Source organism: Schistocerca nitens, chromosome 8, assembly GCF_023898315.1.
Source record: "Schistocerca nitens isolate TAMUIC-IGC-003100 chromosome 8, iqSchNite1.1, whole genome shotgun sequence".
NCBI lineage: Eukaryota > Metazoa > Arthropoda > Insecta > Orthoptera > Acrididae > Schistocerca > Schistocerca nitens.
Genome location: NC_064621.1, coordinates 29698953 through 29717574, shown reverse-complemented (window position 1 = coordinate 29717574; position 18622 = coordinate 29698953). Strand labels below are relative to the sequence as shown.

Sequence of the window (18622 nt, the reverse complement as noted above, 5' to 3'; positions counted from 1 at the left end):
AGGAGATTCGAAAGTGTAATATCCCCAACTGTATTGGAAGAGAGCGCTTCGAAAGTAGGTTAACTTCCTATGTTAACAAACGACAACATCTTTTCCCTTACTATCGTCAACTTCAAAACCTTACTCTTGACATTCCGTTCTGTGTCGTACCGTTTCGTTGACGACTTGTGTGAATGCCTCCAATTTAAATACCGTGTTCTGTCCCGTTTCGTTTTATGGAGTCGATTTCTAGGCAATCACGGTGAAGGAGCGAAAGATGATTTTTGCTTTACATTCTGAAATATTATAAAATTATTGGTAGTACAGCATTATAAAAAATATAATCTACTCTATCGCTTAGCCCGGTGAAATTTGAAATAAAACGACAATAGTAAAATCGTTGCATACAAGTTGGAATATTCTCGGTGATTCGCTGGTATGTGCCAAATTCAGAGATTTTAATGCAATGTGCGTCTCTTTTCAACAGAGGTTTCGTTGTCCTTTGGAGGCACGGGTGAGGTATGGAAAGAGAAGAATTTGTGTAGGATTGGAAAATGTGTTTTAGATCATAAACTTTTAATTTAGTGTTGTTGGTTTTAGTTTGTAGTGATATAAGAAAATATTTTTATGGATTTTAAGTAAAGCAAACTTCGCTTTTATTCGTAAGTGTGTTGACATGCTGTGGTGCTTGCCACGTGATTGAGATTTGTACCAAAATTGTCTTTTATATTTTGTAGGTTAGCCCACAATGACGAACTCTAAGGGTTATAGAAGAGGAACGAGAGATTTGTTTTCTCGAAAATTCCGGAGGCATGGTACAATTCCATTATCTACATATTTGGAAGTGTACAAAGTAGGAGATATTGTTGATATTAAGGTGAGTACGGTTTGAAAGAAAGTAGAAGCACATGTTTTTGTAGTCTAGCGAAAAGTCTTCTTTCAGAAATAGATATGTATTAAGCATTGTTAGTATGGATAGCAGTCCAGACCTCACCGCGTTTTTCAGATGTGATCACATGTTAACGAGCTTACATGCTTCACAGAATATTTTTACTACAGGAAGTGTTAAACTGCAATGAATGTGAAATTTGATATTAGTAATTCTATGCTGTATGTGTTAACTTCTGTGTGATGCAGAATTATTACACGAAAGTTTCTGGAAGTATTCCTAATTTCATCTTCAGGCAGAGAGATCAGTTCACATTGCTGTATTTCCGTTTGATAAAGGACACGATAGTTTATTTGCTGTGTTTGGATTATAAGGTAGCATTTCTCTGTTGAAGTTTGGAAGGGTTTCAGGGAGTGCATCTGAATAGTCTTATCTTCCACTTCCTTCTTCTACGGTCGACACCATTTGGTATCAACTCACTATTGGTAACTTTTGTAATTCACCATACCAGACATTCCCTGAAAAGTGTGCCAAGTTACATGTAATCTAACACTAAGTTCATATTTTCATGCCAAGGCTTTCCAGCCAACTGATGTATAACAGCATTATTTGGTTGAATTAATGTCTCTTTTGACTTGGATACACATAACATATTGCGTGAAGTCGTACAAAGGTAAGCAAGACAACGGCCATTATTCTAGGTACAATGTATTTGTCATTCTCCACTGACATCAAAGGAACTATACATGGATTTTTAAGTACATATAGTTTTTCCATATGGAATTAATTCATTGACACATATCTTGTTCAAATGCCAATAGCACTAGACATTGAGAAACTGGACATGTTGGACGCTCTCTCTGCCTACATGATGAAAGACGAATTTGAAATGAGAAGTTCAGAATTTGTAATGTTTGGGCTTTTGCTATATTATAGTTCACTATATATAGGAATGCAGCCCTATCGTTTTCTGTGTGTCCCCAACCATTAGCTGCTAGCAGCCAATAAGGTTCATTCTCTCTCAAAGTGGTTAGCCCCGTGTTGCAAACTAGACTTTGAGAATCTCTCTCCCATATGCTGCACTATTGCCAAATTTTGCAACAATGCAGATTCATTCACAGAGTGTCTGAATTATTCATTCGTGTTGGTTACTTTTTATAACTGTGTAGTTGTGAATGTGCATCTGTAAACATTTTAGGGTCAACAGAAACCTCCGATCTTACTCGTCGGCTTTGACCCGTGACGTAAGCGTGTTGTGGTGTGTGACGTCATTACGGCGCGGAGTTTTGTTTGTGATTGTGGCGTGTTTGTAGATGTCGTGGGGATGTTTGTCGTGCCCTCTGGTGGTGTGTTCATGGTTTACGTTTGTTTGGTTTGTTGGGGTCAGTTTGCTGTTGCTCAGTGGTGAGTGTTGTGTTTGTGGTTTTGAAGCGGAATTTGTATTAGTGAGTTAACGGTTTTGTCTGATGGTTAATGTAATGGTAATTGCTGTACGTCGTGAGAGTTTGTTATTGAGTGTATTCGGTTGTGGTTTTTTGTTCAGGAATGGATATGAAAGACCGCATGAATAGTGTTCGGTTGAGGGCGATGATGGGCGATATACCGTTAGACCTGATCAAGTTTCTACAGCTATTCGGATTAATTGCCGAAGTTGTAAAGTGCTCTCTTTGCCGTGTGTGTGTGTGTGTGTGTGTGTGTGTGTGTGTGTGTGTGTGTGTGTGTGTGTGATTGTGGTGGCCAATCTAGGTTGTGGGGCTGGAACTTTTTTGTGGTAAGTTCCATTTTTTTTTTTTTTTTTTTTTTTTTTTTTTTTTTTTTTTTTTTATGTGTTGTGTATTGGGTACAGGGAAGTGTTTCATTGAGATTTGTGGCTGTGAAGGTTGGTATTGGTATTCGTATTGGAAGATGTGTTTGAGATCATAGGTCATGGGTAGTGGTCGATATGGGATTGGTAACTGGTGTTGAGCTATATAGCTGGAGGGAAGTGTTAATCTCAATGTTTGGTGGAGTATGTCGATTTTTGTAATTGGAGATGAGATCGGGAGTTGCTGTTGAGCTATATAGGTCAAGGGAAGTGTTCGATCTCAATTTCTGGGATCGGGAGCTGCTGTAGATGTATGTAGGTTCAGGGAAGTGTTTGTTATGGTTTGTGGTGGTTTTTCATTTTTGTATTGGGTGTTGGGATCGGGAGATTCTGTTGAGCTATATAGGTCAAGGGAAGTGTTCGATCACAATTTATGGGATTGGGAGCTGCTGTAGTTGTATGTAGGTTAAGGGAAGTGTTTGTTTGCTTTGGTTAGTGGTGTTTTTTGAGTTTTGTATTGGGGGATGGGATCGGGAGATTCTGTTGAGCTATATAGGTCAAGGGAAGTGTTCGATCCTAATTTATGGGATCGGGAGCTGTTGTAGATGTATGTAGGTTTAAGGGAAGTGTTTTTTGAGTTTTGTATCGGGGGATGTGATCGGGAGGTTCTGTTGAGCTATATAGGTCAAGGGAAGTGTTCGATCCTAATTTATGGGATCGGGAGTTACTGTAGATCTATGTTGGTCAAGGGAAGTGTCTGATTCTGGATAAGAATGTGTTTTTTTTTTTTTTTTTTTATTTGGTCAGTTTCGTGATGTTGATTTTTTTCGTCGTTTTGCGTGGTTTTGTATGGCGGTCGGTGGCTACATTTGTGTATATTTAGTTTCTCCCCACCCAAAAACCCCCAATTCCCCACGCGTGTCCCGTTAGTCATTAGGATTTTTGTGAAACCTGTGTATTTCAGTGTTTATGATACGTATGCGATGTTTTTATATCCGCCATATTGGAATTGTCGTTTATGGTCGTTTCCGCCGTATTTGTGACGTCATGGGTCAAAGCCGACGGGTAAGATCGGACGCTTCTGTATTTCCACATTTTATTCCGGTTTTCCAAATGACGGCAATGAGCTTGAAGTTCCTCACATGCAACTTTAATTAATTAGCTTGTCTATGAAGTATTGTCTTAGTTGGGTGACTACATGGCGTTTTCAAAGAAGTGTCATAGGCCTTTTGCTGTTCCTGATCTAATAGACGAATTAGGAAACAGTCTGGGCAGCTATCTGTTTGCAGATTCTGCGATTAGAAGGAATCCTTAAAATTTTGGTTTATAGAATAAAACACACAGATCAAAGGGTTGTAAATTTACTGAAGCACTTAGGGATTACAATTATGGATAACTTAAATTGCAGCTATCAAATGGATAATGTTGTTTGGAAAGCAAACCAAAGCTTATGGTTTATTGGTAGAACACGTAGAAAATGCAACAAGTCTAATAAAGACTACTTACACCAAACTTTCCTGCTCTCTTCTGGAATATTGCCATCTGGTGTGGGATCCACAGCAGATAGGATTGATTGAAAAAGTTTAAAGAAAGGCAGCTCATTTTGTATTATCGCGAAATGAGGAGAGGCTTCCACGGGTATGATATGCTAAGTCTATCTACATAGGGAGGAATGATTGTCCATAATAAAAATGAGAGACCTTGCACAGAAAGAGTTTGTTTTTCCTGTGTGCTTGTAGAGTGGAACAGTAGAGAAATAGTGTGAGGGTGGTTTGGTGAACCATTTGTGGGGCATTTAATTGTGAATTGCAGAGTAATTGTAGATGTAAATGCTTCACAAGCAGCCTAGTTTTGTGTGTCCCATTTATAACTTCGTAAATGTGAATCTGAAAGCAAGACTTCTATTTTTGAACTTTTGTAAACGCAAGAGTGAACTGCAGACAAGTGGGTCAGTAAGATATTTCTAGAGACTAGTAAATAAAATTTTCAGAGCCGTAGAAATCTCAGGAAAATTTGTTTTAGTGTCAGATGGAAAGCATAGAAATCTCACGAAACCTGCAACACACAGGTTGTTTTGACAACGATAGTTTGAAGCACTGCATGTTTAAAATGTATACAAGAAGAGAATGCCCGACATAACAAAAAACTCATTACAATTATGCCTGAGCAAATTGGCTTCAAATGTAGCAATTCATCAATGCAGTGAATTTTAAGACATTGGTTTCAAGCTTCAATGAAACATGGATGAATTGGAATCATCCCATGGATACCTATTTGAAAATGAGTGATAGTACTGTAGTTACAAAGTTCCCATAGAAAAAGGCTCTGGGATACTTAGCTGCATGCTGGCTGCTCTTTGTATTTGGTTCCTGAGAGTAAATTTGTTTTTAGGTGTATGAAAAGTTGTAGTAATTACCATTTGGGAATGACTGCTGTCATTTTCAAGAAGTTCTTCAGTGAAAATTCTTCCCATACCTTGCTTCAAAGTCAATCGTTGTAATTAAAATGCCAGTTATTCATTTCTTACAGAGAAAAGACTAAAGTATGAGCACAAGGAAAGGGGATATTGTGCTCTGTCTGAAAAATATCCTAGACAATGTAAGCCGACTTGTGCAGACCTCCTGCCACTTGTTAATTTATAAAAGTCACACAACAAAATGTACATATTTGACTTTCTTGCATGTGGATGTGGTCACACAGTTTTGCGTTTGCCCACATATCACTGTCCTTATAATCCGATAAAAATAATTTGTGCACGAAAAATTCAGAGTAGGTATTAGAATCCATGGAGAAGAAATAAAAACTTTGAGGTTCGCCAATGACATTGTAATTGTGTCAGAGACAGCAAAGGACTTGGAAGAGCAGTTGAACGGAATGGACAGTGTCTTGAAAGCAGGATATAAGATGAACATCAACAAAAGCAAAATGAGGATAATGGAATGTAGTCGAATTAAGTCGGGTGATGCTGAGGGAATTAGATTAGGAAATGAGACACTTAAAGTAGTAAAGGAGGATTGCTATTTGGGGAGCAAAATAACGGATGATGGTTGAAGTAGAGAAGATATAAAATGTAGACTGGCAATGGCAAGGAAAGTGTTTCTGAAGTAGAGAAATTTGTTAACATTGAGTATAGATTTAAATGTCAGGAAGTTGTTTCTGAAAGTATTTGTATGGCATGTAGCCATGTATGGAAGTGAAAAATGGACGATAAATAGTTTAGACAAGAAGAGAATAGCTTTTGAAATGTGGTGCTACAGACGAATGCCGAAGATTAGATGGGTAGATCACATAACTAATGAGGAGGTATTGAATAGAAATGGGGAGAAGAGGAGTTTGTGGCACAACTTGACAAGAACAAGGGACCGGTTGGCAGGACATGTTCTGAGGCATCAAGGGATCACAAATTTAGCACTGGAGGATAAAAATCGTAGAGGGAGACCAAGATATTAATACACTAAGCAGATTCAGAAGGATGTAGGTTGCAGTAAGTACTGGGAGATGAAGAAACTTGCACAGGATAGGGTAGCGTGGAGAGCTGCATCAAACCAGTCTCAGGACTGAAGACCACAACAACAGCATAGCTATGTGGGGAATAAACCAAAACAGTCAAGATAGACACTGAAATGCTTGTGCAGGAAGCAATAGAAAGCATCCCTCTTCAGTGTGGTCACACTGGGTGCAGCACGCCAAAGAGTTTCAGAAAAATGACTTTGACAGGAGGGTGAAGATGGATAAAAGCCTTCAACCTATCATCCTATATTTACTATCAAATAGTTCGGACATGGACTCAGATAGCAGGTGGTATTACGGTGTAGATATTGAAACAAAGTAAAGTAATAATCTTTCTTGGTTTCAAAGACTCGTAGTTTAAAAAGGTTTGTCACCATATCAGTTGCTTGTATAGTACATGAGAACTTCATGGCTTTTATTGATTGGGAATGTGTAGCCTATTAATTAATCAGACAATATTTTTCAGCATACTGCACAAGGAGAAGTTAAACTTTTCCCAGCATGTTGTATACTCTAATTGCTCGCAAGAATGCGGCTGGATAAATTCTCCAAAAACTCCAATATTTCGGCAAATAAACCCCTGTCATTTACGAGGCATGAGTTAGAAAATGCTTTGAAATGAAAGGGAAAGTTAGCTGTGATACCGGTTAGCATTCTGTTGAGCTATTCATAGAAGATGGTTAATTGTTTGCTTGTTCAGTGGTTCATAATGTGTTCTCCCACTGTAATGTCAAATGAATTAGCTTAAACTCCTAATACCACTTAACATGGAAAAAATAACGTGCCGACAATTTTTACGATAGTTGTTCCTGCTAGACTTTGCCGCTAGTAAGTCTTTTTCTATGCATACTGATTTACACTGAACTACAGCGAGTCACACACACATATGTGCATTATACACATTTAAAAAAATTATGTAGAGTACAAGCAGTTATCAAACAAATATAATGATTTTGGTTTGAGTTTGAAGTTTATTTAGCTCTTTATTATATAGTTATATAGCCCAAATTGCAATAAATGGCAATTATTGCAACCATTTTTTTAAAATTTAGTTGTGTATTATATAGTTTTACTTACGTAGCTCAAATTGCAATAAATGACACTTAGTGCAACCATTTTTGATGATCTTGTTGTTAGACAATTGTTGTTTTGAGAAGTTGTGCTTGAAATCTTCACAAAGCTCCATTAGCTGTTCTCACCTTTTGACGTCACATGGACAGTTGCTGTGGAGTAGTAGATACACCATGAAAATGTGAAATAACATTTCTCTCATGTAGGTTACTGATCAAATTCGGTTTTAAAATGTGTTATTCCATTATAGAGTTGAACGTATAGTACAATGTATCAAAGGCAGCAGCAACACAGTTCAGCAATACGGACTTTGTTTGCCTGCACTCTGCCACCATGCATGCACAGATGTAGTCCCCTCCACACTTCCTTATCGCTGTGCCTCTATGCACGGAAGCATCTTTGTACTTGACGCAGGCTGTAACATTATACTTGACCTGCGTTAACAGTATATAGCTGATAAACATGTCGGAGGAGACTTGGTAAGACAGGACGAAGAGTTCTCATCCTGTCCTTTAAGTCTTCCCTGATCCCAGTTCTTGGTGACTTTTCCAAAATCTACCTCTTTTCCTAAACCTCTCGAGTCGCTTTCCTTCTCCATCTGCTGGAAGAAGGAGCCACTGGCTCTGAAAGCTTGCGTAGGTGTAACCTTCCGTGTGCATTTTCTGCTGCCATTTGGTGAGTAGGATTTCTGTCTGTCCAATTACATAAAATTGTCAAAAATTGATTTTCTTCCTTATGGCTTGCCGGCCGGTGTGGCCGTGCAGTTCTAGGCACGTCAGTCTGGAACCGTGAGACCGCTACGGTCGCAGGTTCGAATCCTGCCTCAGGCATGGATGTGTGTGATGTCCTTTGGTTAGTTAGGTTTAAGTAGTTCTAAGTTCTAGGGGACTAATGACCTCAGCTGTTAAGTCCCATAGTGCTCAGAGCCATTTGAACCTTATGGCTTATAAATAGTATCAGTTCGTGACAAAATTGTGTGTTACCAAAACCAATGAGATCAAATTTATCATAATGTCCATATAGGAAGTTAATGAGGAAAGTGGTAAATGGCAGGAGTAATTCTGGACTTCTTCGGTTAACATTTTGTATCACTGCTGCTCATAGTATTTTTTGATCACATCAAGAAATGGTGACCATCAATTGCAAGTAGAAATGTTGAGCAACTCAAAGAGAGCAAAGGTGTCACAAAGTGTTGCAGGTGAGCAAACAGTAAAGAACGAAATGTGTGTTCAGTGCAAAGGTGTGAAGATTACGAAGGTGCCTGTGCACATTTAAGACAGTCAGAAAACAGTTGGCATCAGTCACAATACATTTATTTGAGCAAACCTAAATGGACAAAAGCATAATATGAAAGATAGGTGATCCACAAGTTGCAATTAATTTGCATGTTAGCAGCATAATGACATTTCTCGTTAACAGCTGTTCATTAGCTGCTGCTTGATGTGGAGACATTGCCAGTGTGTGCTTTATATTGCAAACAAGTACATATTGTAAAATTTAACTTGAGATTGGAGTATGATATTCTGCATTCCGTTATCAGTTGTGCAGGTATGTCATCCTGTGCCGTGTAATTGTTGCAGGTCAGTACCCACATGTATTAGTATGAATAGATTCAATCAATTGCAGATAATCCATACTCTCATGTGGGTTAGATAATTTGATATTAAACATATGCATTATTGTATATTAGCTGTCATAATGCAGTTTCCATGCTGATAATATAACTGGTCATAGCAGATGTGCCACATATTCCTCCTGTTGGAGAGATATGCACTAGATAAGAGGAATTTGAGCTGGACATATCTGTTGGCCATTAGAGCAACTGTGTTGGTGCTTTTTTCCAGTAACAATCAAGTAATAGGGTGAGCTTTGTTGTGTGTTTCATGTGGATGTTGCTGTTGCTATCATGTGTAGAACTCTTTCCTGCAAATTAATTTGTTCTCTCCTAGTCTGTCATCCCTCTATATTATGATAAAATTCCTTAATTTATGAATGACACCTTTTTAGGTCCTGGCAATGCCAAAAATTTGTCCAGTGCATACCAGCTCCAATAAGTGTCACCAGTTTGTTTGTTCCATGTAAAGTTTACCAATGGCCCTCACCTGACTATCTCCAATTCTAATGAACTTTTGTGCATATTTGTCAGTTAGAATTGAACAAGGCTATGCATAAATTCAAGATTTCAAAAGTCTTCCATTGAAGGATGGCGGGAGGGATTTGCAAAGAATTATGAAAGGACTATGCCAGTTTTGGCTGGGTTTAAAATGACCTAAAACTTGGAACTATTAGCAGTGTAAAGGTTATATTTGGATTAGATCTTAAACCTTTTTGGGTTTCATAGCCAAAATTTCAAAGCTGCAAGTTTTCGTACATGAGGTTAAATTTGGGGAATCGGTGATAATTTTTGAATAATTTTGCGACTGCAATAATTTTTGGCAAAGAAAGTATATCTAGTGTTCTTCAGTAATTCCACAGTGAAATTACTATCAATTCTACCACAAGCAAATGTGATGACACATATCAGTAGTTAATTTTTTTTTTCTCTGTCTGATTGTAAAATTCTCGGGTAATTGCAAGGAGTGGGTATCTGAATTGGTAAAATTTTTATGTATCAGTAGTGGACTTCATGACACTAGCAGAACAAACCATACTGCAAACGATGTGAGATGGTTAATGTGCGAAACTGTACATTTTTGGATTACAAACGTATAAGTATCATTTCCGTCAAATACACCCTGTTAGCTTCTGAAACACTGAAATTAAGATGGCTGCTGTCAGCCAACTATAGAGAGCACAGCAGACACAATCTAGTCAGCCAATTACAACATGAATTTTTGTTGTGCACACATTTATTAATATATGTACGGGGATGTGGTTGGGCTGGTATGTAAGAGTGTGGCTTAACTTGCCGTGGTTGAAGGATTGTTTGCAAGAAACATTTATCACCCCACCCAGACTATCACAATTTCCATGTTGCTATTTTTGAGGGCGTGGTTAGACTGGAACAAGAGCATAGCCGGAATTACGACAAAATGCCTGGTTGTGGTGACAGACTAATCTGTAGCAATGACAAAGGTATACGTTAGGTGGGAAGGTAATAGTTTGGTTATAAGTTGGAGCTAATGAATGTGAAATGAAAAGGTCTGCTTTTGGGGACAGACTGACCTGTGTGTTAGGTTGGAAGGTAATGGTTTGTGAATTGGTGAAACCAACTAATGTGAAAGTAATGAACTTGATTGTGGTGACAGACTTCTCTTTGCTTGTGGCGCAGCAGGGAAATGTATAATCCCACTTGGCATGAATATTCAGCTACTTTCCCAAATGCCACAATTTGCAAGGATGTAGATAGGCAGCAAACCAGGAGCACGGCTTCAGTTTGTGAAGCCAACTTTGTTGTAACCTGGATTATAAATTTGTTCCAGGAAACACTCAATTTTTAAGCAGTTACAGCATATCCCTAGTAGTGGTCACTCTTTTTGAATCAAATGTCATGTTAGTGTTGGACCAGTGCCGATACCTTATTGAGCGCTAATGTGTTGTGCGAAATTTGTGTTCATTCGAAGGCGGGTATCATTATAATTCAATAATGAAAAAAACAGCCACAGATGCCTTCTAAGTGAGGTTCCATGTTATAGATAAAGCAAAACTTAATTATGGTTGTGGTTGGTGCAGACAACTTACTACCATGAGCAATGAACTGCCCCTTATGCAATGCACCATATAACTTTCTACCGACGAAGATTGCTCAGATCTGTACTTGGTTTGGTAATTTGCAAATGATAGTCTGAAAAATCGTGGACATCTACATCTACATAGGTACCCTACAAACCACTGTATGGTGCATGGTGGAGGGTACCCTGTACCACTACTTGTCATTTCCACTCCTGTTCCACTCTCAAATGAGCGAGGGAAAAGCGACTGTATGTAAGCCTCCACATGAGCCGTAATTTCCCATATCTTTGTGGTGCTTGTGTGAAATATGTTGGCGACAGTGGAAATGCTTGCCAGTCAGCTTCTAATGCTGGTTCTCTAAATTTGCTCAATAGTGTTTCTTGAAAAGAACGTCGCTTTCCCTCCAGGGATTTCCATTTGAGATCCTGAAGCATCTCTGTAACATGTGTTGTTCAAAGTTACAATTTAACAAATCTAGCAGCCCGTCTCTGAATTGCTTTAATGTCTTCCTTCAATCTGCCCTGGTACAGATACCAATCACTCGTGCTATAATCAAGCATCCTACACGCGGTCTCCTCTCCTAAAATCCTCCCAATAAACCGAAGTCGACCACTTGCCTTCCCTACCATAGTTCTCACATGCTCGTTCCACCTCATATCACTTTACAATGTTATGCCTGGATATATAAACGACTTGACTGTGTCAAGCAGAACACTAGTAAAAATGTATCCGAGCATTACGGTTTGTTCTCCCTACTCATGTGCATTAACTTTACATTTTTCCACATTTAGGGCTAGATTCCATTCATTTCCAAATGGAAATTTTATCTGAAGTCGTCTTGTATCTTTCCGCAATCACTCAACTTCAATACCTTATCACACACCCCAGAATCACCAGCAAACAAACGTATATATACTGGGTTCTATTATTTAAGAAGTCTTTGGGCCACACACATATCTGAACTTTTTCCATATGCCCATTCCTTCATTAATAGCCCGTAATGGGGCACCAAGTCAGATGCTTTCTGGAAATCTAGAAATATGGAACCTGTCTGTTGGCCTTTATCCATAGTTCTCAATATATCATGTGAGGAAAGGGCAAACTGAGTTTCGCCCAAGTGATGCTTTCTAAAACCATACTGATTTGAAGACATAAGCTTCTTAGTCTCAAGAAAGTGTATTATATTTGAAATGAGAAAATGATAGAGGATTCTGCAGCAAATAGAAGTTAGGGATGTCAGTGGCGTAGTGTGGTTGTAAAGGTTGGTGAGACTGTGCAGTTGTTACAGGGAGACAAATAATACCATAAACAATAATATAAGCAAATGAAACAAAATGCATCAAACTACTACTACTACTGCCACCATTTGTTCAAGAAACGATGACAATTTTGGAGAACTCCAGCATTGAGAGAGGAGAAGCACTTATATTTTCTTGTACCCAAGTGCCATGTGCCTGTCTTTTCTTTCCGCAAATAAGTCTGTAACTCTGTCTACAAAGATCTGATCACTGGATAGCTCACCAAGTAGTGTCTTTTTTATTGCTAACGTGCTCAAACACGACATCCGGGTGGTGGACATTGAATACCTAAAATAATTCTTCACTCGTTTAGGAGTACTCATTCTTTGTCCACTGCTTGCTGTAGTTGTGGATAGGGTCAAAACCAAGTGCAGGAACTTCGTTGTTTCTTCATAAACAGTCTAAATCATTGTTCACAATGTACTTCAAGAAGATCCTTGGAAACCATTGTTTTTTCTCATCAGCGTATATGTTACACAGTTCAAATTCAAGTTGTTCTTGTTTGAAAAAGGGTACTCTTCTAATAACTGAACCAGTTTCAACTTTGGAAATAATTTTTGACAATTCGGGAAACGCTTTTCGTTCAGAAATTCAACAAACTGAATTTGGGGAAAGTCTTGAAATCTTCTTTCCATCTGAACTATTTGCAGATCCAGTATCTTGTAAGTTAGTGCCCTCAGAGATGTCTTTTGACTGTCACAGAATGATAAGTTGCCATTCAAACATAAGCTGCATTTAATGCATTCATCAAAAAGTGTTTCCCTTATTAATTGTCGTAAGTTTCTCAAAACAGTTATTTCGTCGTGGCAACCAGTTATACTGACAGTTTTTGACTGAAGAACATTAAAGAGATGATCAACATAAACAAAGCACAATTGGTAGAAGCAAGGCAAGTAGACAAATGTAGGATCATCAATCCGTCGTTTCATTCCCACAGCACATCTCAAAGATTCTGGGTCCCACTGAGAGTTTGTATCATCAATTATACAATGAAAAACACTATATAGCTCTGAGAAATGACTAGATATTGTTGAAAATGCCCTGGAATGAAATTTCCAGCAAGTATTGCTTGCATGTGGCAGTTTAAATCCTTTCTCAGTTAGCAATACAGTTTGTTTTGATGATTTGCTGAAAAATGAATGGAATGCAGCAAGATCAATTACAAACATGCAGCCGTGTCTTTTGATTGTGGAGGCATGTAACAGTATCAAATTCAGTTGGTCTGCATAACAATGAATAAACGGCGCGTAGGGGCAGAACTGCTTCACCAATTGTTGTAGTCCTCTTTCTCTGCCTGCCATTACTTAAGTGCCATCGTATGTTTGACTAACCACCTTTCCTTCCACATTCCATTCCTTCAATACTGCATGAATAATGTTTGACAAACCTTCAGCAGTTTTAGCTCCAAAAACATTGTAAAATCCAACAAATCTTTCCTAAATTTTCTCTGCAATACAGTATTTGAATATTATACTCATTTGACTCTTGCATGACACGGTTAATTGTTTCATCAGCCTGAATTGAAATGAAATTGCAGTTCTGAATATCAGCTTTTATTTTCTCATTAACTGTCAGAGTTATCATTTATATTACATCGTTCTGTATATCTGAAAAAGTGCCTTTAAAGGTTGAAGATGGCTGATGGTCTCGGATTAACTGGTCTCCTTGAGCTAGTAAATCCAACAAATCCAGATACCTTATTTACTCGAATCTTAGCCACACTCGAATCTAAACTGTGCCTGAAAAATGAGACTCGAAATCAAGGGGGGGGAAAAATTTCCCTAATGTAAGCCGCACCTGAAATTTGAGACTCGAAATTCAAGGGGAAAGAAAAGTTTTAGGCCGCACCTCCAAATCAAAACAAATTTGGTCCATTGTAATATGAGACACAATTAGGTCAAATGAATGATAAGCTACAGTAGTTTGGTTCGAATCGTAAGCTTAGCAGTTAAGCTTTACCAGGTAGCCATTGCTATGTGTCGGGCGCTCGTCCGTATTTATACGGGTACCCTTCCTTTTTCACATGCTTTGTCTGGTTTGAAATGATTGCTTATTTTTCTTTGATCTGATAAGTGCCGCTCTCTTTGTTACAGGTGTTTACGTCACTCTAAGCTGAAAATGCTGTGTCATGCATTATTTGTCGCATTCTGGTAATGAGTGTTTACGACCTGTCTCCGCTTGCGGCGTGGCTTGCTTTTGTGCGTGCTACCGCTGCTTACAATTTTTAAAAAAAGAGGAATTGTCTCATTAGCGAAACAATGGCAAGAGGCTGCTATTTATTGTTACTTACACTGTTGCTTTCTTTGATAATGATCAACAAGAACCAAATAAGACTGTGTATGATAGAAGATGTTCTGAACGAGAGTTTAGCGAAAATTTTTCTCCGTTTGAAAATCTTTGCAGACGCATCTTTAGTACATTACATTCTGCACAGAAATTAGAGTAATCTTAGATTTAAAAATCTAGTCGATTGCCGTGCTTCATTTCTGACTATCACTATTAGGCATAAGAATAATACGAATATAAACATGACATGATATGTATATTCTTCCCCTTTGCTGTTGTCTCACTCTAGTTTCGTAGTTTATTAGGCAGACAGGATTTAAATGAGATAGCAGCAAACACGAAAGAATACATGGCAAAATGTTTATATTCATATTATTCTTATGGTGAAGAGAATACTGCATGTGGTTCACAATTCATAAGTTCCTATTAGCAACCATCTCTTCTCACAGGTAGGAAATAATTCAGAATGTAGAGTTGGCCATATTGAGAAACATCCCAAACAGTCTTGCCAGTCGGATTTTCGTAGTACATTGAAATGCTGCTACATTCGAAGATGAACAATACAGGATTTGTATTTACTTCGTTGGATAATGTATGAAAATGCAGTGGTTGAAACTTGGGGCAGAGAAAAAAAGCTCGTCTTCCACTTTTTTTTACTGACGCAGATGTTTTGGCGCCAATATTTATCTTTGTGTCTTCAACGCATGCCTGTGTAGTGCTACATATGTTCGATGTCAGAAATTAGTTGTGGCGGCACCTACCAACATTTTTCAGAACTTTCGCTTACTTTGCTCTCGATTCTAAGCCGCAGGCGGTTTTTTGGATCAGAAAAACCAGAAAAAAGTGCGGCTTGGATTCAAGTAAATACGGTAGTTACCTTTGTTGCTGGAGGATTTGTCTTCTCGATGGCCACGAAAGGCTAGTTCTTATTTACAGAGAAATAAAATTGCCTGAATAAGACAAGCCAATACTCTCCTGTTGGATGCAACTTGTTCTTTGTATTTTATTGCTGTCAGATGAGCAGCTTCAGAAAGGGCATGCTCAATTCTACTTTTGCCCAATAACTGAAATGATTCATTATTCTGCAGGTGGAGTTGTGGTATCTGATGCTTTTGTGCTTTCCTGTTGAAGTTCTTTATTGTACAAATGTCCTCATTGCACCATTCCTTATCACCACCAAACAGAAGACATTTAATATAACAATATAATCTGTTGTTAACTGCATTCACAGTCAGCCAAGTATACTTTTCGTACCAGGCTGTATGAAAAGTGCATTTTTGTTTGGCTTCACTTTAAACTACACTGTGTATAGGAGTAGGTCATTTGTCCTTCAATTCACACTTTTTCATACGTTAATGTCGGAAAAGGCATTTTTAATAAAAATTCTGTAAGGTGTTCAGTTGCTGGCTCACTCATGTTGGCGACACAACACAAATGTGCACTAAAATCACACAAAGAATGACTGAACACAAATCGTGTGACTTCACTTCCATGCAGTGCACAAGCCTTCATAGAAGAGGGGAAGGGGAGGAGCCAAGAATGCCACTAAAGTGCTGGTGCATACAGCCAGCTAAGGGAAGGGAGGCAGAGACTGAGAGCAGTAGAGTTTCAAGCAGACAAATACACCAATACTCAAGGTGTGGAACGGCCTACAAAACTGATGTCTTCGCACATTAATCAGAAAGTGTCTCCCCTCATGCTACGCCACTGAGGAATATTGGTCTGTATAATTTTTGCATGTTTGTTCTTTTACCTTTCTTATATATTGGAGTCACCTGTGCTTTCTCCAATCGCTTGGGACTTTGTGCTGGGTGAGCGATTCACAATAAATGCAAGCTAGGTAAGAGGCCAATGCTGTAGAGTACTCTTTGTAAAATTGAACTGGATTTCATCTGGACCTGGTGATTTATTTGTTTTCTGATCTTTCAGTTGTTTCTCTGTGCCAGGTATGCTTATTTCTATGTTGTCCATAAGGGCGTCTGCCCCATTGTCAAATGACTGTATGTTTGTACGATTCTCCTGTGTGAAAGATTTGTGGAATGTGAAGTTTAAAACTTTGTTTTTCATTTTGCTATCTTCAGCTGCTATGTCAGACTGCAAGGGACTGAATGAAAGCTTTAGATCCGCTTAGTGATTTTTACATACGACCAGAATTTTCTCGGGTCCTCTGCCAGATCTTTTGGTAGGGTGTGACGATGGTCATTGTTGTATCCTTCGTGCATAGATCTTTTTACAGACGTAAGAATCTCTACTAACCTTTGCTTGTCATCATTTGTGCTTCCCCTTTAGAACCTAGGGTGCAACAGCCTCTGCTTCCTCAGCAACTGCCAGATTTTGTTGTTAAATCGTGGTGGTTCTTTCCCATCCTTTATCCGCTCACTAGGCACGTAAGTCTCCAGACCATGGTTTAGAATGTGCTTAAACTTTTCCCATAAGTGCACTACATCCATCTTACTGGAACTAAGTGAAGACAGTTCACTAAGTGAGACGTTAATAACTGCTTATCTGACCTATCTAGCAGAAACTATCTCCTAGCCTTCTTGACTGATTTATTATCTTTCATAATCATAGTTGCTATAATGACATGATCGCTAATTCCCATTTCTGTACTGACGTGGCCAATAAGGTCGGGCCTACTTGTAGCCACAAAGTCTAAGACATTTCCATTGTGTATGGGCTGCCAAGCTAACTGCTAAAGATGATTTTCAGAAAATGTGTTGGAAAGTACATAGCATGACAGTCTACCTCCCGCAAGGACTCCATAGACATCCCAGTCTATACTTGGTAGGTTAAAGTTGCTTCCAACTAGTAAAGCACGATCTGGGTATTTCTGTGCTATAGACCCTAGACTTTCTTTGAATGACTCTAGAACTATCACAGTGGAATTGGGTGGCCGGTAAAAAATCAGACAGCTAACTTACACCTGTCACACGTGATCAGATGACTACATTGTCACACTCAATTTTGATCTCAATAAAGAAAACATTTTTGTCAACACTTCTACTCCTGTGGCCTCTAATCTGTCTTTCCGATATACATTCCATGACTCGCTAAATATCTCGGTGCTTTCTACTTCAGGTTTCAGCCAGTTCTCGGTCCTAAGAATAATTTGAGTGCGAGAACTTTCATGGAGGACAGTAAATTCAGGGAATTCTGTGCCATGTGGGTCTCCATGTGTTATCCGAAGACAGTGAGACTTGTCACAAATTTTGGCAAATCTTAGGGGGACTAGGAGTTGTCTTTGAAATAGACAAGGTGAAATTTAGGAAAAGGGAACCTGGCAAAGGCCATGCAGTTGTCAGAAATTGTGTATTGGATGGAATTCAGTGAGGGTCAAAAAATACATCTGTGAGCCCATGAATATCAGACAAAGGAAATCTTGATACAAATACCTGAAGGGTGGTGGGCATTAGCAACTGCTTCCGTTCTGACAACACTCTTGGTACTGGAGGTTTCCAGCATCTTAAGAGTGAACCATAGTTTGAAGTTTGCAGACAAACATCTTTTAAAATTTTGTGGGTTATCTGACTGAAGATATGTTAAAGGTATGTGATGGCATCTCTTTGCTTGGTACTGTACACTTTATTACTTTAGAGGCATCCATGTTAATTCTGTTTCATACTCAGTATTTTGATTCTGTGCTCTTGATTACCTGACAAAAGCACTATGCAACCTAGATCCCAGTTTCTAAAGCTATCATGCCATACTTGGTGATTTTGTGTTTATACTTGTGTATTTCAGAGAGTGTTTAAATGATACAGTGTATGGGGAAAGATTCCCTTTTTTCAGTTTGTTGTGTTACAGTGCAAGAAGTCAGATACCTGTATATAAAAATGCTATCCTGAATTATTTGGTTGGTGGCCTGTATGCCTATGATTTTAGTATGTTCACTCTTTGCAGAATGGATAGACTACACTTCATCAAAGTAATTCTAGTCTTCGTTACTTTTTCAAGGTTGCGTACATATCACCAGAGGAGTGAAAAAGCTTTCATACTCAAACCAGAAGCAGGGAAAAATTATTTTACAGTGCTGTTTGATCAGTGATGCTATCAACAAGATACTATTTATCACAATGCAACCACTGCAAATTTTGACGAATTATAGGAAACTAT

At 38.6% G+C, this 18622-nt stretch overlaps 1 protein-coding gene across 2 annotated transcripts in view; it reads left to right on the top strand.

Annotated features, from left to right (window-relative positions):
• The first annotated feature begins 392 nt into the window (after positions 1-392).
• LOC126198970 (60S ribosomal protein L21) overlaps positions 393-18622 on the top strand; it is a 28928-nt gene continuing 10698 nt past the window's right edge. Inside the window, exons 1-2 of one of the 2 annotated variants that reach the window (XM_049935628.1) lie at positions 393-498; positions 717-856. In XM_049935628.1, the coding sequence (XP_049791585.1) occupies positions 728-856 (129 nt within the window). In that variant the 5' untranslated portion in view covers positions 393-498; positions 717-727. Of the gene's footprint in view, positions 499-521; positions 642-716; positions 857-18622 lie in introns of those variants that run through there. The other variant, XM_049935627.1, reaches the window with a different exon arrangement.